Here is a 20,959-nt window from a genome sequence, read left to right as displayed (position 1 = left end):
CTCCTCCTGGCTTTGGACTTCCAGAGCATTGTGGCAGTGCTCTCCGAGAGAGACTTGTTAGCAATATCTGAAGGGAAATCTAGAAGGCAAGGAAAGTGTGACAACTCTCTGTGATGACCAAATTGATAAAATGTTGTTAAATTAACGTTACGAAAATAAAGATGGCAAACTTTGTAAACGGACAGATACATGATTTTTTGACAGTATCATTAAGAGGAGTTCCTGATAGGTTATATTATATAACTTGTTTCTACTATGAAAAGAGAATAAAATATCATGTCATTAAAATATTAAACCTTCAGGGGCCAGCAGGTGGCACGATGTTAAGGCACTGGAATCCCACATAGTTGACATTGTTAGAGTCCTAGACTTGGTGGCATGAAAATTACACCAGGTGCATCTGCCTATACGCCCCAAAACACGAGACAAGAATGGAGGAAGGACTGCGATGTGTACACCCCACTCCCACCCCCCAGGGGGAGTGACTTCTCAATTTGACTCTGTCTCTATCAAGCACACAAGCCCTGTGGCAGGGGGAAAAAAAATCTAAACCAACCACCAGTCATTTAAGAAAGAGAACATCACCAGTCTTTTCAAGTCCACTGTGTATCCCCCTCTACTGCTGCACTCTTCTCTTTCCTCAGAGGTGACCTCTATTCTGAACTCTGTCTTTACCATTCCCTCACTTATATTTACAGGGTTACCACAGATTTTCCTAACTCTAAGATATATATCATATAATTTTGCAATTAACCTTAATTTAAAAAAAAAAAAATCACACTGTCTCTAGTCTTCTGGGCTTGTTCCCCTCTGCCCCCAATTGAACACTGGTTTGGAGATTCTGATGCATATGGCTATGATTCATCAATGCCCCTGGTATCTAGAACATCTTTGTATGAATACACTATAATGTGTTTATTCTTTGTACTACTGATGGGACCCCTGGTTTGTTTTCAGATTTTTGCTATTAAGAACAATACAACAGGGACCAGCAGATGGTGTAATGGTTACTTTGCTGGACTTCCACATAGTCAACCATTGTTCGAGTCTTGGACCCAGTGGCTTAAAACTCACGTTGGGTGCATGTGCATGCATGCCCAGACTCTTTTTTTTTTTTTAATATATCCTGTCAACTTATGAATTAGATAGAATATAATTGAGATTTTCCTCATGTCCAATGCTTTTTAATTATTAAACCATGAATCATTTCTGGATCCAACTTTTATTGATATGAATGATCCTATCACTTTGAACTGTCTTGAGCAGTAATATTCCTTCTTATATGTATCAAAACTCATACTAAACAATGAGTTTTGGGTTGCAAAAGAGGATTTATTTTTTGCACTTTTCTATGTCTTTGTCTAAAAGACAGACAAAAACAAATTCAAGTGCTAACCCAGACTCTTGAGAGGAGACCGAGGAGTAGGGATTGTGGTTCGGCCACCCCCTGGGAGGGGTGGGGGTACAGTGAAAGACAGACAAAAACAAATTCAAGTGCTAACCCAGACTCTTGAGAGGAGACCGAGGAGTAGGGATTGTGGTTCGGCCACCCCCTGGGAGGGGTGGGGGTACAGTGGTGGTGATTTCTTGCTTTGTCTCTCTGTCTCTCCAGCAAACACACACGCCCTATAACAAAAATCTCTCTTTAAAAAAAAAAAAAAAAGGGACCAGCAGTTAGTGTAATGGCTATGTCGCTGGACTCCCATGTAGTCAACCACAGTTCGAACCGGTGGCTTAAACTCAAGTCAGGCGCGTGTGTGTGCGTGCACAAGATCCCGAGAGGAGAAGGGAGGAGAAGGGATTGCAGCATGGCCATCCCCCATGGGGGAGGGTGATTTCTTGCGTTCTGTCTCTCTGTCTCTGTCTCTGTCTGGCGAGTACACGTGCACTATAGCAAAAACCTCTCCAAAAAAAGAAAAAAAAAAAAAAAACTATGGGGCCGGGGCCAGGGCCAGCAGGTGGTGTGGTGGGTGGTTAAGGCACTGGACTCCCACATGGCCCACTGCAGTTCAAGTCCTAGACCTGGTGGCTTGCTTTCTCACTTTGCTTTTCTCTCTCTCAAATTAAAAATGATCATAATAATTAATAAAATTAAATTAATAATTTTTAAAAAAGAACAACACTGCTATAAACATTCTTTTACAGACAAAAGAATATACCTGGGTGTATGTGAAAGTTTCTCTAAAGAACATACTGCTCAGATTGAGGGGATGCACTTATTCAACTTCAACTGATAATATCAAATCATTTTCAAAGGTGCTTAAGAGGTACCAGCAGTTGGCGTAATGGCTATGTCATTGGACTCCCATGTAGTCAACTGCGGTTCAAATTCCAGCCCTGGTGGCTTACACTCACGCCGGGTGCATGTGCGTGCGAGCCCAAGACCCCAGGAGGAGAATGGAGAAAAAGGGATTACACCATGGCCACCCCCCTGGGGGTGATTTCTCACTTTTTGTCTCTGTTTCTGTCTTTCTGGAGAGTGCATGCACCCGACAGCAAAAACCTCTCCAAAAAAATAATAAAGTGCTTAAGACAACTCACATTCCACCAGCAAGATATGCATATAAATATCACCAGTGATCTACATATTCAGCAAATACTTAATACTGTTTTCTAGACTATGATTTTTCCCAATCTTTTGGGAAAAGGTGGCTCCCTCTGGGTTTCAATTTGGATTTTCCTGCTTAATAATGAGGTTGAGCATATTTTCAGATGCTTTTAACCACCAATGTTTTCCCTTCTGGGAAATCTTGTTTATTTTTAAGGAATTATTTAATTCTATGTATCATTATTATTTTTAAAAATTGCTACAGGGCTCACGAGAGAGAAAGTGAGAAAGCAAACCACCAGATCCAGGACTCAAACTGTGGTCAGCCATGTGGGAGTCCAGTACCTGAACCACCACACCACCTGCTGGTCCATGAAATCATTGCTAATTTTACTTGGAATTATTGGACTTCTGCCAATTTGTCTACTGAGCTATCCATTTATTTCACAAACTGTAATCACAATTAAGACGTGCCTCTAAAAACTTGAGAGTCTTTTTCCAACAAATCACAAGTTTTCCTTTTTCCACATTCTTGCCCACACATAAGTTTTACACAACAGTGGTATGATTCTGAATTGTGCTCTGCTTAATAGGTTCCATGCTATGACAAGTCTTCATAATTATAAGGATCACTCCATATTATCCTGTTCTTCACATGCCTTGTCACCTGCTACTGGACACTAAGAAGCTATCAGTATTTTGCAGCACTGCTGTAATGTGCATCATTAAACAAACAGTCCCTTCCCTTTCTAGGGACAGATTCCCTTTGGATGCATTCACAAGAGTGACAGAACTAAGTCAAAAGAAACATTTCTGCCCAATTGTTTCACATCCCCTATACTCTATCCCAGGGTCCCCAAGGATAGGGTGAGATGATCTTATTGATTCATATGAATTCTTTATACATATCAGGTTACTCCTTTGCAGTTACATGCATGGTAAAAAAACCTTTTACAAGTTTGTAGGCTTTTTATTTCCCTACTTTTAATAAACAGAAATTTAAAATTTTAGAAATAGTCTTTTTCCTGAAGTCATAAAGACATCTGCCTCCATTTTCTTCTACCATTGGATTTCCCTTCTAAGTCATTAATCTATCAGGAGTAGACTTGTGTAGGGTATAAATAACACTACCTCCGCCATTTTTCATGTATGTGTTTACATGTGGGATCTGTTTCTGGGCTCTGTGTTCTGTTCAATATTTATATACTATACTGATATACAACCAAATGGAACTTAAGACAGCTTTATTAGTCTTAATACCTAGAGGAAACGCTCTTTTTCAGAAATATTTTGGCTCTTCTCAAACCAATGCTCCTTTATTTTAGAATTAGTCTGTTAAGTTCCCTAAAAACTCCTAATGGATTTTTTATTAAAACTACATTGAGTCTAACTTGGGGATAACTGACACTAATAATATCAAATTACTCTGCATAATTTAGGCCTTTCTTTCTTTCTTTCTTTCTCTCTCTTTCTCTCTTTCTCTCTCCTCTCCTCTCCTCTCCTCTCTCTCTCTCTCTCTCTCTCTCTCTCTCTCTCTCTCTCTCTCTCTCTCTCTCTCTCTCTCTCTCTCTCTCTCTCTCTCTTTCTTTCTTTCTTTTTCTATAGTATTTTGCCAGAGGGTACACACTCTGAGAGGAGAGAGGAGGAGAAAGCACCCACCAGTGGGGATGGTCACACCTCAGTCTCTCCTCCCTCGGTTTTCCACCCAAGCAGGATAGGTAGCACACATGCACGTGAGTCCAGTGTGTTTTCAAGCCACCAGGCCTGGGATTCAAACTGCATGGGTGGCCTTATAGTATCCAGCTCCCTTAATCACCAAGCCACAGGGCTAGCCCTACTTTGGCTTTTCCTAATGTCCTATTTAAAAAAAAAAAAAAAAGTCTTTGTTTTCCGCATATAGGTCTCATACATCTTTCAGATTTATTTCCGAAAACTTTATTTTTGTAGCTATTGTAAAAGCCTTATTTTCTTAAATTTTACTTGTTGGGGACAAATTCAAATACATTTAATTTTTGCATATTACCTGTATCTAGCCATCTTATTAAACTATTAATATAAGCTTACTGTCAAAAGTAAAAATCTGTTATAAATTAATAGGACAAAATCCTATTAAACTAAATAGTATTTAATTCGATCTGACTGATACTAATTACTCCTGAGAAACTGAAAATAAACTAAAGAATAAGTATACTGATTGAATGTACAAGACTTGGATCTGAAGACAAACTAAAAATAAAATACTGATAAAAATTCTAATCTTCTCCAATTATGTTTTCATCTTTCCATTTTCTAATTCTGCTTAAGAAGGTTACCTCTGTGATCACTTCGTGAACAACCTAAAGTAAGGATAATTTTTGAAAGCCTTCTCAGGACGGAAAGCATGTTTGCAGAACTGGGTCACTGTGACTAGAAGAACCAAAACAAAAAATTCTGTAATGCATTACATAGCGATTCTTTAAACACCCACTCCAGGCATGTGTCAGTCTGTAAATCTCTCTGCTTTATGCCTTACAAACGACATAATGACTGCATTATCAAGAAGACTTTTTTAAACTGATCCCCAGATCCTTTCCTGACTCCTAATGAATCTGAACAATTGTAAAATAATAAATGAATAGATGTCTAAAAGAAAATGAACAGTCAAAATGAAAGGGAAAAAAAAAAAAAAAAACTGTAAGATATCTTACTCATTTTGCCCCAGATCTTGAGTGGAGGTTAGAGGAATAAAAAGCAATTGTGCCTTTGAACAGATTTAATTCTTTGCCTCAGATCATTGACAAGAATTTTCTACTTGCATCAAGGACAATGGGTGAGAAAAGATAGATATCTACTCTACAGATAAAGCTGAGAGCAGAGACTCAAACTGGAATTTCATGATAAAACTGGGAAACAGCTTGAATCCTATAAGAATATCAGTCTTGTCTATTCCAAGGATAAAGCTACTTAACATTTATACAGCCCTCTAAAATTTTTGACAAATTCTTACGACGATTTCAAATTTTTTACTTGTCAGGATATAGCTGTTACTCATTGGTTTAGTTCAGATCTATGTCAAAATATGGTACAGAAAACTTGAGAGGTTCTTTCTATAAAAATGTTGAGTTAGGGTGTTTCACAAACAGATTTAATCTAGTTACAAAAACATAATTCTGATCTCGAGGGCCAGCCCTGTAACACACCAGTTAAGGATCATGCAGGAGATGGAACCTACATGGTCAACTGTGGTTCAAATTCCAGCCCATGGCTTGGAAAACATGCTGGGCACATGCACACAAGCCAGGATCCTGAGGAAAGGCTTTCTCTCTTGCGTGTACATATGTATATATGCCCTATGGCATTTAAAAACAAAAAGAAAAGAAAAAAATTTGACTTTTGCCAAAAATTGTCCCTAAAATTTCTACAATATCTGCAAAATTCCAGCTGATTTTTCCACTGCCCCACTACTACCAGGAGAAATGACACCTCAAACCCTTCTCAAAACTGTACGTAAATCAGCAAGCCAAGCTGAAAGAGTATGAAGGACATGGATTACCTTATTCTTCTTAGAGAACTTCACTAAGTGGAAGGACAAATCAGAGGAGGAAAAGTCTGTAATTCTGGGGCCGGCAGGTGGTGTGGTAGTTAAGTCGCTGGACTCCCACATGGTCAACCACAGTTGGAGTCTCAGATCTGGTGGCTTGCTTTCTCACTTTGCCCCCAAACCCCACTCAACTTCCTTCTGTCTGTCTCTGGTCAAATTTTTAAAATAACAGTATTAAATAAAATTAAATAAATAATTCTTTAAAAAAAAAAAAAAGTCTACAATCCTAAATACTGGTATATTTCACAATTAAAAAGTCAATGCGTGACAACAAATAAAAATCTGCACTGCACATATCAGAACCTTTGCCTTACCAGTCTGCTGTGAAGCATCTACCAGAAGCACAATTTTTGAGCGATTATCAGGACCTGCAGCATTTGTCTCTTTCTGTGTAGCTACATTTTTCACCAGTGGCCTTTTGCTTTTTATGTGCTGTTGTAAAAGCTGTTGTTGATTTAAAAAGAAGAAAAAAAAAAAAGAACAACCCATTTAATGCACTAACCATTACAAAATTCATCTAAATGTACTTTTCAAATCAAATCAGTGGCTCCCAACCCATAAGTAAATAGAGATACTATATTAAGGTTTCATGAAATAATCTGTGGCAAAGCACAATAGGCTAAATAATGTATTACACACACATTGATACACTCTTTTTCAAACAGCCATTAATGGTGTTATGATTAGAAAATGAGTTCATTTTTAATTGTTATTTGCAGTTATTTTCTCAATGAATAAATAATAAATAACAAGGGTGTAGTCATGTCATATTATAATTATATAGTCACGTCAAATTATAATTTATTTCAAAAGGTAATAAAAATTATCCCAGTGCTAAATTTTAGTTTTCTGACAAAAATGAAGTAAAAAAAAAAATTCTCCTTTGGTGGTCTAAAGAAAATATAAACAGGCTGATCCCTTCCTTTACTTTTTAAAATGAGTATCCATGGCCTAATCGCAATTTGCACAATAGATCTCTAAATCTAAACTTCTTTAACTTTGAAAAAGTTAAAGTGTCAAGAATGCATTCTGAGAAATTATGCTCCTTCAACATCTGGAAATTATATACACTATTTTCTTATTTCTAATACTTCTCATTCTCAGAGGTCCCAAAAGGATTTCCTCTGACCACAATGTTTCCATGAACAGACTAAAAAGCTTTTCAAAGCAACCTCTGCTACACGTTTGCATTTTAATTTGTTAAAATTATGGCAGGGACCAGCAAAGACTTTTCACTGAAGAAGCTGGGCTAATAGAACCTAGGGAAAAGCATCAACTTCTTAATAAATTTTAAGATGCATCTAAGGAGCGGCTCTTCTCACAGCTCAAAAATGCTGACTAGAAACATGGTTTTTACTCTTCATCAGCTTTGATATAAGGTCTCGATGGAAAAGTAGCCTTTTAGTTAAAAAAAAAAATAGTTTTAAGTTACCCAGAATAAACCTAATTCTCCCTCTTTGCTTTTTTTTTCTTAAACTTAGTCAAAGGCTGCCCCTGAATAGAAATGGTTGCACATATTTATCTTTCATTGGCTTCATCCCTAGGAGGCCCTTTGTTCAGATAAGAGTAAAGCAACTCTTAGATAACAAAGTGCTACTAAAAATTCACAGAATACAAACAATGAAGTTGAAGAGATAGATCTAATGAATCAGAAATGATCTCTTTGCTAGCATGGGATCCACACCAATCACTTATATTAACTAAGATCACCATACAGTTTTTAATCATTAAAATAATCTGGAAAATTTGTGCATTATATTTATGTAAAATTCTCTGAAGGGACATGAAAACGACTGCAAACCACATCACCATCAATGAGAAACAACGAACAGCAAAATTATAAACAATCTACCCTTGGCCATTTTATACTAGTGAGTTAAACGTTTTCTAGGAAATGTAGCATTAAAGGTCAATCAATGCGAGTAGCAAATTAGGTATGCTGGTAGGAACGGAATTGAAAGGCCAATCAACGGCGGTTGCTTACTTTGGGTACTACTGATCCTCTGTTACTGTTTCTGCTTCGATGACTGGACAACGGGAAGACCTGTCCAAGCTGATTTGGACGCTCTGTGCACTCCGTGGTGATAGCACTTACAGTATTTGCAGCTTGAAAGGTGTTGGAGTAAGGTGTAGGAAAAGGATGATAAAAACCCATAACTTGGGCACATGGTGCTGGCATCAACTGATAATACGTGTACTCTGTAGAAACAGGTGGCTGAGCAGATATAATGGGGTAGGCAAAGTATGGTCCAGCAGGGTTTGGATTGGGCTGCTGCCATCGAATATCATTGTTATACAAAGGAAATTGTCTGAAAACCAAATCAAAAGAGAAATCTAAATATAATGTTGCAGCAACATCTCTTAACACATTTTATTGAAATAAAAAGGAGTACAGAACAGTGACTTCATAATAATTCTGAGAAAGGGGACAAAATTAACATCCTCTTATAAATTCCCATGCTATAATTAGAGATCATGTGTACATGTCATAACACTTTAAATGACAGTCTAAAGGAATTCAACTTGATGGTTTCATGGCATTCCATACACTACACTATTACCTGAAACTCTGCCCTCAACCTCCTTAAGATATTTCTGCCTAAACATTAAATACCTAGCTGTTGGATCTGCCAACAATGGCAGTCCAAAGTTCCCATTTAATGCTAACAATTGTGACAGCCTTCTGAAAAAAGAACAATAGGGTGATCATTATGTGGGGTGATTTAATTCCTTCACCTCTCATTCTTCAGCTTAATCGTGAGCCTCCTACTCCTCTCGCATACTCCTCTCCTAACCTCTTGGCCAAGTCCTGCTCTTTTCCTGGCTTCCCTCCTTGGCAACAGAAGCAGACTACAGGTCCAAGGGAAAGGAAAGGCAAGCCTGTCCTCTGACGTCTTATCTCCAGCATTAAGAACTTCTAGTGTGGTTCCTATAAGCTATAGGGACATTTTCCCTGTCCTAGCAGCCACTCATCAAAGGCTGCGGCTGATGAATGGGGGGTCCGAGAGAGTACAAAGTAGGGAGTTTTTCCTCAGTACTCCCATGACAAAGCAAAATGGAAAAATATTTACTACAATAGTCCTAAAAATATTTTTAAATAATCTGGTGGCCTACTTACTCATGAATTCTCAAATATTATTTGCTGTGTAAAAAGAAAATGTCATTTATCATACTGTGTATTTCACCATTTTGTCAAACACAGAGTATTATCAATTTAGCTTACTACTGTACATCTTGCATATTATTAAATATAGATCATGGATTTTTTTTTTTTTTTGGAGAGGTTTTCGCTATAGGGCGCGTGCGCTCGCCAGACCGACAGAAAGAGACATAGAGACAGAAAGCGAGAAATCATCCCCCAGGGGGGATGGTCTCGCTGCAATCCCTTCTCCTCCATTCTCCTCTCGGGATCTTGGGCACGCACGCACACGCGCCCGCGTGAGTTTTAAGCCACTGGGTCCGGGACGTGAACTGCGGTCGACTACGTGGGAGTCCAGCGACATAGCCATTACGCAAACTGCTGGTTCCCAATCATGGATTTTTTTTAATACAATGTGAACTTCAATTGAGAAGGATCTCTTAGTTTATGCTATTTGTTCACCCCTTAGTACTCCTGAGTTTCAGAATATTAATCTGAACATTTAATATTTGGGAAGGTAGTTTAGTGGCTTCATATATCACACATCCAGAATTTCTCCAAGACCGTGCTTTGGCAGACTAGTGTACTACGATGGGTCCCGGATGTGTGGAAATACTGATTGCCTCAGCTCTCAGGGATGACTGGGCAGAGCCACCAGCTGCCTCATCCATTTATCCCATGGTATTAGCAAAATATAATTTTCTGTGAATGACACAACTTGAAATGAGCTATAGGGCTAGCAGGTCACAGTGTGGTGGTTAAGGCACTGGAATCCCAGATGGCTGACTGCAGTTCAAGTCCCAGCCTGGTGTCCTGAAAATCACACTGGGTATATGAGCATATGCACCCAAAATCCCAAGAGGAGAGTGGAGGAAAAGGAACTGTGGCATGGCCATACCCCCTGGGGGGTGATTTCTCTCTCTCTCTCTCTCTCTCTCTCTCCCTCTTCCTCCTCCCCGCTCCTGCAAGCACATGCACCTTGTGGTAAAAATAAATCTAAAAATAAATAAATAAATAAATAAATAAATAAATAAAATGGGCTAAAAGTACTTTAATACAACAAATAAAATAAACTACAACAATGAAGTGCTAATCACTCAGTCTAAACAGTGTTAGAAAAGGTATCGTGGAGACCAGCAGATGGAATAACAGTTGCATCACTGGACTCCCATGTAGACAACCACAGTTCAATTCCCAGACCCACTGGCTTAAAACTCACACAGGGTGCATGTGCGTGCATGCCCAAGATCCCAAGAGGAGAATGGAGGAGAAACTATGGTGTGGCTATCCCCTAGGGGGTGATTTCTTGCCTTCTGTCTCTGTCTGTCTCTTCAGTGAACATCTACACCCTGTAGCAAAAATCTCTCAAAAAGAAAAGATATCATGACTATCACAAGTTATATCCTAACCACTAGTGGTCACACATTATCTGAATTGTAGGCGTTCTGCTAAATCTCTGTGGCTACAGCACAGATGATAAATCTAAACTAAAAGAGGAGTCTAGAAATAAATGCTAACTAACCGTGAAAGCTCCAGAGTATCCCTTGGTATTTCCTTCTTATGCCAGAGACTGTGCTGGTACTTTTGAGATTAGATGCCTAAACTCAATAAAGAGTGTTTACCTTTCTCTGAATATTTCATTTCTTGCTTTTGGGTTGATTTATTCCAAACAAATTTCAATGACTTAATATATTAGGTTGTTGGGAACGTAATGACATGTTTTTCTATACAAAAATGTGTCATGATTTCTCACTTTCTGTCTCTATGTCTCTGTCTGTCTGTCTGGTGAGCGCACGCGCCCTATAGTGAAAACCCCTGACTTTTATGACACGTTTTTGTAGACAGAAGACACAGGAAAGAACTCCACTTATTCTTCTTTTTTAGGTCTTTGCCGTAGGGCGTGTGTGCCAGGGAGAGACAGAGAGACACAGTGAGAGGGAAAGTGAGAAATCACCCCCTGGGGGGAGTCACACCACAATCTCTTCTCCTCCCTTCTCCTCTTGGGATTTTGAACATGCACAACAAGTACCCAGTGAGATTTTCAAGCCACTAGATCCAGGACTCGAACTGTGCTCTACTCTGTGGAGTCCAGCAGCTCAACTACCACATCACCTGCTGGCCCCTGCTCCACTGACTCTTAGGAAGAATGAGAAGATAATTCATGATAACAACTTCTAAACTTCTTTATCTATTTGGTTTTATTTTCTTCTCCCTTTTTTTTCTAAAGAGAGATTTTTTACTATAGGATGCCTGCACCTGCCAGGGAGAAAGAGACAGAAAACAAGAAATCACCCCGGGGGTGGCCATGCCACAGTCCCTTCTCCTTCATCCTCCTCTCGGGAGTTTGGCCAGGCATGCACACATGCCTAGAGTGAGTTTGAAGCCACTGGGTCCAGGACTCAAACCGCAGTTGGCCATATGGGAGACTAGTAAAGTAAGCACTCCGCCATCTGCTGGTCCCTATTTTCTTCTCTTAAAAAATATGTACAGGAGGGACCAGCAGTTAGCATAATGGCTATGTCGCTGGACTCCCACATAGTCGACCGCGGTTCGAGTCCTGGACCCGGTGGCTTAAACTCACGCCAGGCGCGTGTACGTGCGTGCCCAAGATCCTGAGAGGAGAATGGAGGAGAAGGGATTGCGGCGGGCCCATCCCCGGGGGGTGATTTCTCACTTTCTGTCTCTATGTCTCTCTCTGTCTGGCGAGCGCGCCCTATAGTGAAAACCTCTCCAAAAAAAAGTACAAGAAAAAAATATTAATTGTTCTGTGTCAATTTCTACATCTCCACCCCAGCCCCATACAATAAAGAAAACAATAAACAGATTACCTATTGGACTGATTTTCCTGCACGAATGGATAACAGGTAATCAGGTAGCTGGGAATTGGAGTTGGTTCTACACCAGTAACATTTCCACTATCATTTGGGAGAGCCATAGGTATCATAAATGTATCCGGATTCTTCTTCTGGGGAATAAATGGCTCTACCTCGGCTGACAGCTTGACATTCTTCAAAGAGAGGGGAGAATGCATTAATAACAAATAAGCAAACAATTTAATACAAATTCACAACTTTGCAACAGAAAAGTCAGTCTTTATAAACAGTAAAAGTAAGTAGGTCTCTTCTCAATACTCATAAAATATCCAAAAGGAACAGCAATGTCAATTTAAAATAATTAAATTATGATCAAGTTATTTAGACAAAGTCATCAACTAAAATAAGGAAAAACTCACCAAAGGTTACTGCATTTCAATGAAATAATTTATTGCATAATCAAAGCAGTTAAAACAATCAAGAGTACAAGGAAGTCATATCTCAGAGTCTAAAAATAAAACTGGTATTAAGAAATATAAGCTTTCAAATAAAACATTGTGTTTTTAACAATTTTTAGGAGAAAAAAATCGTTAAACAGAGTCCTAAAGGTTAATTACTTTGTATTTGTTTGTATATTTTAATAAACAGTCTATTTCTGTCCATTTCAGGAAATTAGATTCATGTCATTAAGTGAAAAGGAAAAAAAAAAAAATAAAAGCAAAAGGACTTCAGGGTAAAAAAAACCTTCCAGCTCACAGTTCAACGGGGAAAAATGAGAATTATTTCAGTTTCCCATTAGATATCTAAGCAAACAAAAGTAATCAATTAATATGTACTTGATTTAGTTTGCTTTGTACTTTTTGTTATTTAAAAAAACTAAATCCACAAAAGTCAGGCCAAGAATTACACTTAGGAAAGAGGGAGCTGTGATTGGGAAGAGGCAACTAGAATGCTTCTGGAGTGACTGACAAAATTCTGTATCCAAAGTGCAGTAAAACAAGTTATTCACATTATCAGTAAGGCGTACGTTGATTGTACGCAGTTTTCTGAATGGTATTTAACAACCACTCTTAAATTGTAAAGAAAATGTACAGGCATACTGTACAAAAACAGAATGTTAAAACATAAATATCATAACGTAAAAAAGATATAAAGCATGTTTAAATGAAACCAGTAAGCAGAATTGGTAAGCCAATGTTCTAACTGCTCAAAACAGCTACCTTAAAAGCAATGTTTCAGGGACCAGCAGATGTTGGACTGCATTTCGAGTCCCAGACTCAGTGGCTTAAAACTCACACCAAGCACGTGTGCGTGTGTGCCCAAAATCCCGAGAGGAGAATGGAGGAGAAGGGTTAGGGCGTGGCCATCTGCCCTGGGGATGATTTCTCGCTTTCCATCTCTCTGGTGAGCACACCCATCCTACAGCAAGAACCACTCTTTAAAAAAAGAAAGAAAAAAAGAAACGACCTTAAAAAGCAATGTTCCAGAGACCAGCAGATGGCGTAATGGTTACACTGCTGGACTACCACACAGAGGACCTCATTTTGACTTGCATTTTGAGTCCCAGACTCAGTGGCTTAAAACTTATTCTAGGCGTGCACCCAAAAATCCCAAGAGGAGAATGAAGAAAAGGGATTGTGGTGTGGCCATCCCTCCTGGGGGATAATTTCTCACTTTCTGTCTCTCTCTCTCTTGTTCTGGCAAGCACACATGCACTATAGCAAAAATCTCTCTTTTAAAAAAAAAATGAAAAAAACTGATGGTCCAAATCAAAACTTTTTTCCCTTACAAGCCCACTAGGGTGATATATATTCAAAGCTCCCACCAAAGTATTAGTTCTTATAAACAATTTCAGGTAAATTTCTCACAAATGTAATTAGTAATGACATAAGAAAAAAATGTTAAAACAAGACTTGATAAGATGAATATATAGCTTTTTTCCAGAAAAATAAGTTCTCTAAAAATAAACTGAAAATATTCAGAAATGCTTGAGGGAAAAAGGGGAGAAGGAAGGGTAAGACAAAAATCTGAACTACACGGCAGTATTAATTTAATATCCCTCCTACCTGTTTAACTATAATGTCTACATAAATGTACGATTAATCAAATCTGAAATAGACATATTAATAACAAGTATTTGTAAACTGAAGGGGTTTCTTAAATTTTAACATAAGAGGCGAAAAACACATTCAATTGTTAATACTATAAGTCATTTTTACTGTGATATTTAATAGAACGCAAAACTTATTTATATAGGGTATAAAACATTAAACTAATAAATGTTTCCCTTATTAGGGTAGAAAAAGCAGACTTTCAAAAATAATGCTAAATGAAACTTGCCTTTACACAGTTCATATGTATAAGAAGAGGGGGAAATTAAAACACATTTTAACAGCACTAAAAATGAAGCATATAGGATTTCTTTTAAAAATCAAAGTCCATTTGAACATATGAGAATTATCTGAACAATGTTATAAATCTGAACTAGTAAACATCAGCTTTCTGTTTAAGTAAGGAACCAAATTCTTCTGCTAAAATGAAAAAAATAACTGTATTAATATAATTATAAATAATTTAAAAATAACACTTTTTCTGATTCTTCTGCAAAAAAAGTAACAACTCCTGAACTATTTTGGTAATAACAAATTCAAATTCTTTTGCTCAGGTCAAAATTGCAGCAAATGTTTGTACCCAATTTCCTTTGTACTTTATAAAAAATAATTTTATGATCTTGGACAACCCACTGTTCGAATGGTATCCAGCATAATTTACAACTAAGAAGGCACATATAAGACAATGTGCACCTTTAAACATTAAGGTCTGTATTGGTTTCTATTCTAAGAGCAATTCTAGGTACCAGAGTTCAACAATAAAACTCAACACACTGAAATGATTCATTGTTTATAGCAAAGAGAGAGAGAGACAGAGAGACAGAGACAGAGACAGAGAAGCTGCTACAGTCAACAGCTGCACACACAGAAGATGTCACTAGCAGGAACAGACTGGCAAACCTTCTCCTATAGTTCAACTCTTTACGGTTTCAAAAGTCATTTATTCTGACTTTGGGGCCTTCGGTATTATACAGCAAAAAACAGCATCTGTCGTCCTCGGGTTCAAAAATATTTAGGTGCAAAACTACTCTCAAAATTCTACATGATAAAATCCGCATAGATAAAATGATAAGTAAACAACAGTCTCTGGCAATATTTTAATTATATTAGACTGGTTACTTCATAAAATTGTTACTCAATTTGAATTTCTATGTTAAGTCTTTTATTTTTGTCAAGATCTGTGTTTTAGGAGTCAGAAATTTTATAGCAGTAAATTATCACCTTAAAAAAACTCATAAATACAAAATGAGTCTAAAGTATACTGAACAAAGCCTAGTTATTTTTATACTACTGTTTTTTTTTTTAAAAAAAAAGAACGAAAACTCACTACATAGCAAAATTATATTTATTTTTCAGAAATTGTTTCAGTATTTCCCAAATTACTGAAAAATCTTATTAATTCCAGAAATCTCTCTTTGAAAAAACTATTTAAGTTGTTTCATACTCATTTTTAATGTTGTGTATTAAAGCAAATGTCAATAAATAAAATGTCTTATGTATAATTTAGAAAACCTAAGAATTTATCAGAACATGATACTATAAAAACTTTGTTTAAAAAAGAGTTTATTATACAAATACATTCAGATCACTGAGAGCCTGTATACTTCAACAGCTATTGATTCATTGAGCATATATTCTGGGGGAAAAAACAGGGTAAAATACTGGTTTAAGGAAAATGGACAAACATTAGTATAAGGAACAGATCAGCAGAGAACGTACACTGAACTCCTCAGAAATGGAAGAGTGTAAATAATTTTTCCAGATTAAGCGACACAAAAACTACACCCACTTAAAAATCAAAACTGAAGTAGAACATAATGAGATATTCTCCCACAGTCAAACTTCAAGAAATGTACCAGACACCCACAGAAAAAATATGACCATGGAAACCCTTTGTATTCTATGTTAAAGTAAAAATGTGGTATATTAAACACTAAGATATTTTACATCCCATGGCCAAAATTAAAATTAATGTCTAATGAAAGAAAAAATCAATTAACGTTTAATTGGCAACTGCTAACTGTACTGTTTTGGGATTGGAATAACTTATACCTAAAGTAAATCATTCTCCAAAACTAACTGCAGTAGTTATATGTGTAAGTTTTACAAAACTTCAGGAAGTATTGAGCAAAATCAAAGTATTTAACTTAGACTCTACCCACTTGCTTTGCTATTAGTATATTTTCCCCTTTCAAAACAGACCAAATTGGGGCCGGCAGGTGGCATGGTGGTTAAGGGCGTTGAACTCCCTCATGGCTGACCCCGTGATTTGAGAGGAGTCCTGGACCTGGTGGCTTGCTTTCTCACTTCCTCTCTTTCTCTCTGCCCCTCCCTAGTCAAATTTAAATAACTAAAGTCAAATAAAATAATTCTTAAAAAAAAAAAAAAAAGACCAAATTTAATCCTGCTAAAATCTAATGGTACTTTTCTAAAAAAGCTTCCTAGATTTCAGTTTTGGATTATCTAACTTATTAATTTCTGGTTTTACACTTAATAGTATTTTTTTCTCTTGCTCTGATGGAGTTCTTCTCCTAACATCCTCTCTTGGATGCTTAATTTTTATTTTATTTAAAATGGTTTAACAACTGCTGTATTTTGGATATGGTTTATTCCCTTAGGGTTCATTTGCTGGAAGCTGTCCACAGCATAATGGTGTTGAGAGGTGGTAAGATCTTTATGATACGAGGCTAAGAGGGTGGTGTTTAGATCATGTAGGCACCATTCTCATGAACAGATTAATGAGGGAATGAGTTAGTTACAAGACTGGGTTGTTATAGAAGATGGCTACCTCTAGCAGGAGACCTTCTCAGTGACCTTCCCACTTCTCTGTGCCACACTATTATGCCAGCCCCATACTCTTAGACTTTCCAGTCACCAGAATCATGACCCAAATAAATCTCCATTCTTTATAAATCACTCAATCTAAGGTATTTCTGTTTAGCAACATAATAAAAATAAATTATATTACAACAATAATAATGGCATCTACGACTAAATTTACCTCAGAATATAGCTGCAGCCACATTCCACAGGTTTGCATAAGTTAGCATCCTATTTCAATAACCTAGCATCCTGGGGCCAGCAGGTGGCATGGTGGCTAAGGGCACTGGACTCTCACATGGTCAACTATGGTTCAAGTCCCAGACCTCACTTTCCCTCCCTCCTCTCTCTCTCTCTGTCTCTCTCTCTCTCTCTCTCCTTTGTTTCCCCTCTGTCCCTCTCTGGTCAAATTAAAATAACTAAATAAATAAAGTTAAATAAAATAATTTTAAAAATAAATAAATAACCTAGCATCCTATTTTTTAATTTCCTCTCTGACCTAAGGGCTTAAAATGTCTTTTTAAATTTCCAAATGATATTTTCTCTATATGAGTATTTATAATATATATTTTCTTCTAATAAAAGTACTATTTTTAAAATCTGAAAAGATAGGTAATTTACTTACATCCCTATATAAATGTTACTAAATAATAAGACAGTGGGTCAGCCCATAGTGTGGTGGTGAAGGCTGCTGGGTCCCACATGGCCAACCACACAGTTCAAGACGCAGCAGCTTGAAAAACACACCAAGTATGCGTGTGTGCACATATGTGTGCCCCAAGTCCCAAAAGCAGTGAGAAATGGAGAAAGGATTATAGAGTGATCATTTCCATGGGGAGTGATTTCTCCCTTTCCTTCTCTTTTTTCAGTCAGTGCATATTCCCTCTGGCAAAATGTTTAAAATAATTATAATAATAAATGCAATAACTTATTTAGAATACACTTAGTATGGAGTGCTAATGTTATTTTACATTTAAAAATCAAAGAGAACAATAGTAACCAGACAATTTTTGTGTTCTTACTGGTGAAAAGCACACTACATGAACTAGTTATCTATTACTTACATGTTTATTTCACTAGGAATTGAAGATATAAAGAACCAAAAGTTCTGGAAGCTATTTTTTAAAAAACCTATCTGAGGTAGGCCCTTCAGCCTAGTGGGTAAGGAAGCTGGATTCCACATGACCAACACCAACCTGAATTCCAAGTCCAATGGCTTGAAACACAGGCTAAGCATATGTGTCTGGATGCCCAAAATCCCAACGGAATGGAGAGAGAAGGGACTGCAGCGTGACCATGCCCACTGGAGGCTGCTTTCTTCCTCTGTCTCTCTCTCTCTCTCAGGTAAGCGCATGTACCCTCTGGCAATAAAGAAAAAGAACATACCTAATAAAGTTAATATATTAAAAATTAAATCAATATTTAAATAATTTGTGATAACCTGACTGTTTTCAGTAATGTTTTCTGTCACTTGTAAGCCCACTGCTTATTTTAAAAATCTCGAAACAATGTCCTAAATTTCCTAAAAATAGAAGCACTAAGCCTTTATAAACAAAATGAACTGCAAGATTTATTTTTCACATCCCTTTACACAAGGTTTTTTATTTTTAGGGGAAAAAATGCATACCAAGTAATATCTGTTCTTAGACTAACTGACAGTTAACATCAAGTTACTAGTTTGGACCCTTTTTAAATTTTTAAATTGACAATAATTGTACATATTGGTGAGGAATAATGTAATTTTTCTTTCCAGTATAGGAACAGTGAAATAGGTACTACTACTTGCTAAAAGAGAATACTCCTGAAATTCTCTTTATAACATTCTTTCAAACAGTCATTAATATTTTAATTAAGAATATCCATCTAACAGTGTATATCTAGTAACTTACTTTTTGATTTTGATTAATAGACATGTGATCATAAAAAGACTATATGTATATCTATACATAATTATCAAGAACAGCAAGCTTTTGAGCAAAAAAGTTAAGACTGTTTTCCTAAGGTACAACTGTACAGTATCCCAAGGATTTAGTTAGCTAAAATAAAGTGCATAAAAACTGTATTTTTTTAAATCAAACTTTATTGCAAACCACTACAATACTGTAAGATCCCAGAAATTCTGAATATAAGACAATGCGAGTATCAAAGAAAAAAAAATTGTGAGAAAAATTCAGCACATACCACATATACTTTTTCATTACTTTTACCTATCTATATTCACTTTGGTAATAGAAATATAAAAATATATTCCAAATAACCTGAAAGACCATTACGTTTCTCTGTGCCATAAGGGAAAGAATTAAGAATTTCACAAAGTTGAGAAGTCTCAGCCTCTTACCTACCATTAAGTTAATGGTTTTTAACCTTCTCTTTGAGAAAATGATGAAAATAATGGAGATCTGCCTCAGGAAAAAAAAAAAAAAAGCATATGTAAAATGAAGCACACTCCTTTCAGGTCTTCACAGACCCCTGAATTAACTGACTATATATGGTATTAATTAGGAAAAGACACATCACTTCTCAGGATCTGCTTGTGGAGTGTGTGGGGAGTGTAAGAGGTTCAAATTATTCTCTCATTTAAGGTTAAACTGGAGAAGAGGCAAAGAAAATAGAAGAGAAAAATAAATAAAACCTTTTTTTCCTATTTCTTAAATTTCTTTTTTTTTTTTTCTTTGAGAGGTTTTTGCTATAGGGCGCATGTACTCGCCAGAAAGAGACAGAGAGATAGAAAGCCAGAAATCACCCCCCAAGAGGGGATGGCCACTCTGCAATCCCTTTTGCACCATTCTCCTCTCAGGATCTTGGGCATGCATGCACATGCACCCAGCATGAGTTCAACCCACCAGGTCCGGGACTCGAACCGCAGTTGACTACATGGGAGTTCAGCCACATAGCCATTACACTAACTGCTGGTCCCCTTATTTCTTAAATTTCTACAAGATGTTAATAAGTTGTGGACTTTGGAAAGATGTGTGATGAAATAATTTGCTCAAGGCACCTGCTGTCCAGATAATCACAAACACACACAATGATGCCAAAAGTTACCAACTCAACAGTTAATTACATTTCCTCTGAGATGAAAGGAACCATAAGTATACTGTACACAGGGCAGCATTACTGTGACACTCCTGACATCACCGTAAAGGGCCAAAATGTTGAACCCTTTCATTAGTATCACACACAAGGAAATAGTTCAAGGAAATTTCCTATTCACTTGTCAAGCACTGAAATCTCAAGCATTTTTGATAGATACTTTCATAAACTGTTTTTAAATTAAAACTAAATATAGGCTGTACATAAAATATTCTGGGTCACAGGAAAACCTGTGTGCTTACTTGTCAAGAGCTTCCACAACCATTTGACTTTGGTAACGCCATGAGTGATTTTATAACACTTGTGTTTTCAGAGTTATGTAAAAGCTTTTTAAAAGAATTAAAACTTGTATAAATGCAAACCTACACAAGTAGGAAACTGCGTTGTTTGCTAGGAGTCTGATTTCAAAATTGAACTGGCTCTACTTACCGACATACACACAAATTTGGGAAATTTTGTCTCACTTATTCAGATGCTAATTATCCGTTTGTAAAATTCACAGGTGAATGAATAGCCTCTCTTCCTTCATCTACTTGACCACCTCATCACTGAGGGAGGCCTTGGAAGAGGGCAATGAGAGTGAATAAACTTGGATTTCATCAATTAAGTCGTTTCACAGAAACTCAAGCATGAAAAACACTGGGGGAGGGGGAGCGGCATTACTTTAGATTAGCTTTTATAATGTCATTATCTGTCTCCCTGCACTTAGTAGCATAAATAATCAAGCATTTGATGCACTTAAAACATAAAACAGAATCTAATGAGACTACTTTGTGAGTATGAAAACAGGCTTAGAAATGAGCTAATGGACCTACACTCTTAAACTATAAGCTCGATTAAATATATATATATATA

General features: G+C 37.0%; 1 protein-coding gene and 1 non-coding gene across 2 annotated transcripts in view; both read right to left on the bottom strand.

Moving 5' to 3' along the window:
* Positions 1-19,407, bottom strand: part of SECISBP2L (SECIS binding protein 2 like) — a gene marked incomplete in the record, with an annotated part of 58,901 nt that extends 39,494 nt beyond the window's left edge. The window contains 5 exon segments of the mRNA XM_027768390.1: positions 11-79; positions 6,443-6,572; positions 8,113-8,437; positions 12,096-12,274; positions 19,354-19,407. Coding sequence (XP_027624191.1) covers positions 11-79; positions 6,443-6,572; positions 8,113-8,437; positions 12,096-12,274; positions 19,354-19,356 — 706 coding nt within the window.
* On the bottom strand, positions 1,268-1,393 carry LOC114006202 (small nucleolar RNA SNORA40). The gene has a single exon (XR_003547954.1). It is a non-coding gene; the product is annotated as a small nucleolar RNA SNORA40 (small nucleolar RNA).
* Positions 19,408-20,959: the final 1,552 nt, after the last annotated feature.

Source organism: Tupaia chinensis, unplaced genomic scaffold (assembly GCF_000334495.1).
Source record: "Tupaia chinensis unplaced genomic scaffold, TupChi_1.0 Scaffold146140_1, whole genome shotgun sequence".
NCBI lineage: Eukaryota > Metazoa > Chordata > Mammalia > Scandentia > Tupaiidae > Tupaia > Tupaia belangeri.
The sequence above is the reverse complement of the archived record's forward strand: the minus strand, read 5'-3'. Positions and strand labels throughout refer to the sequence as shown.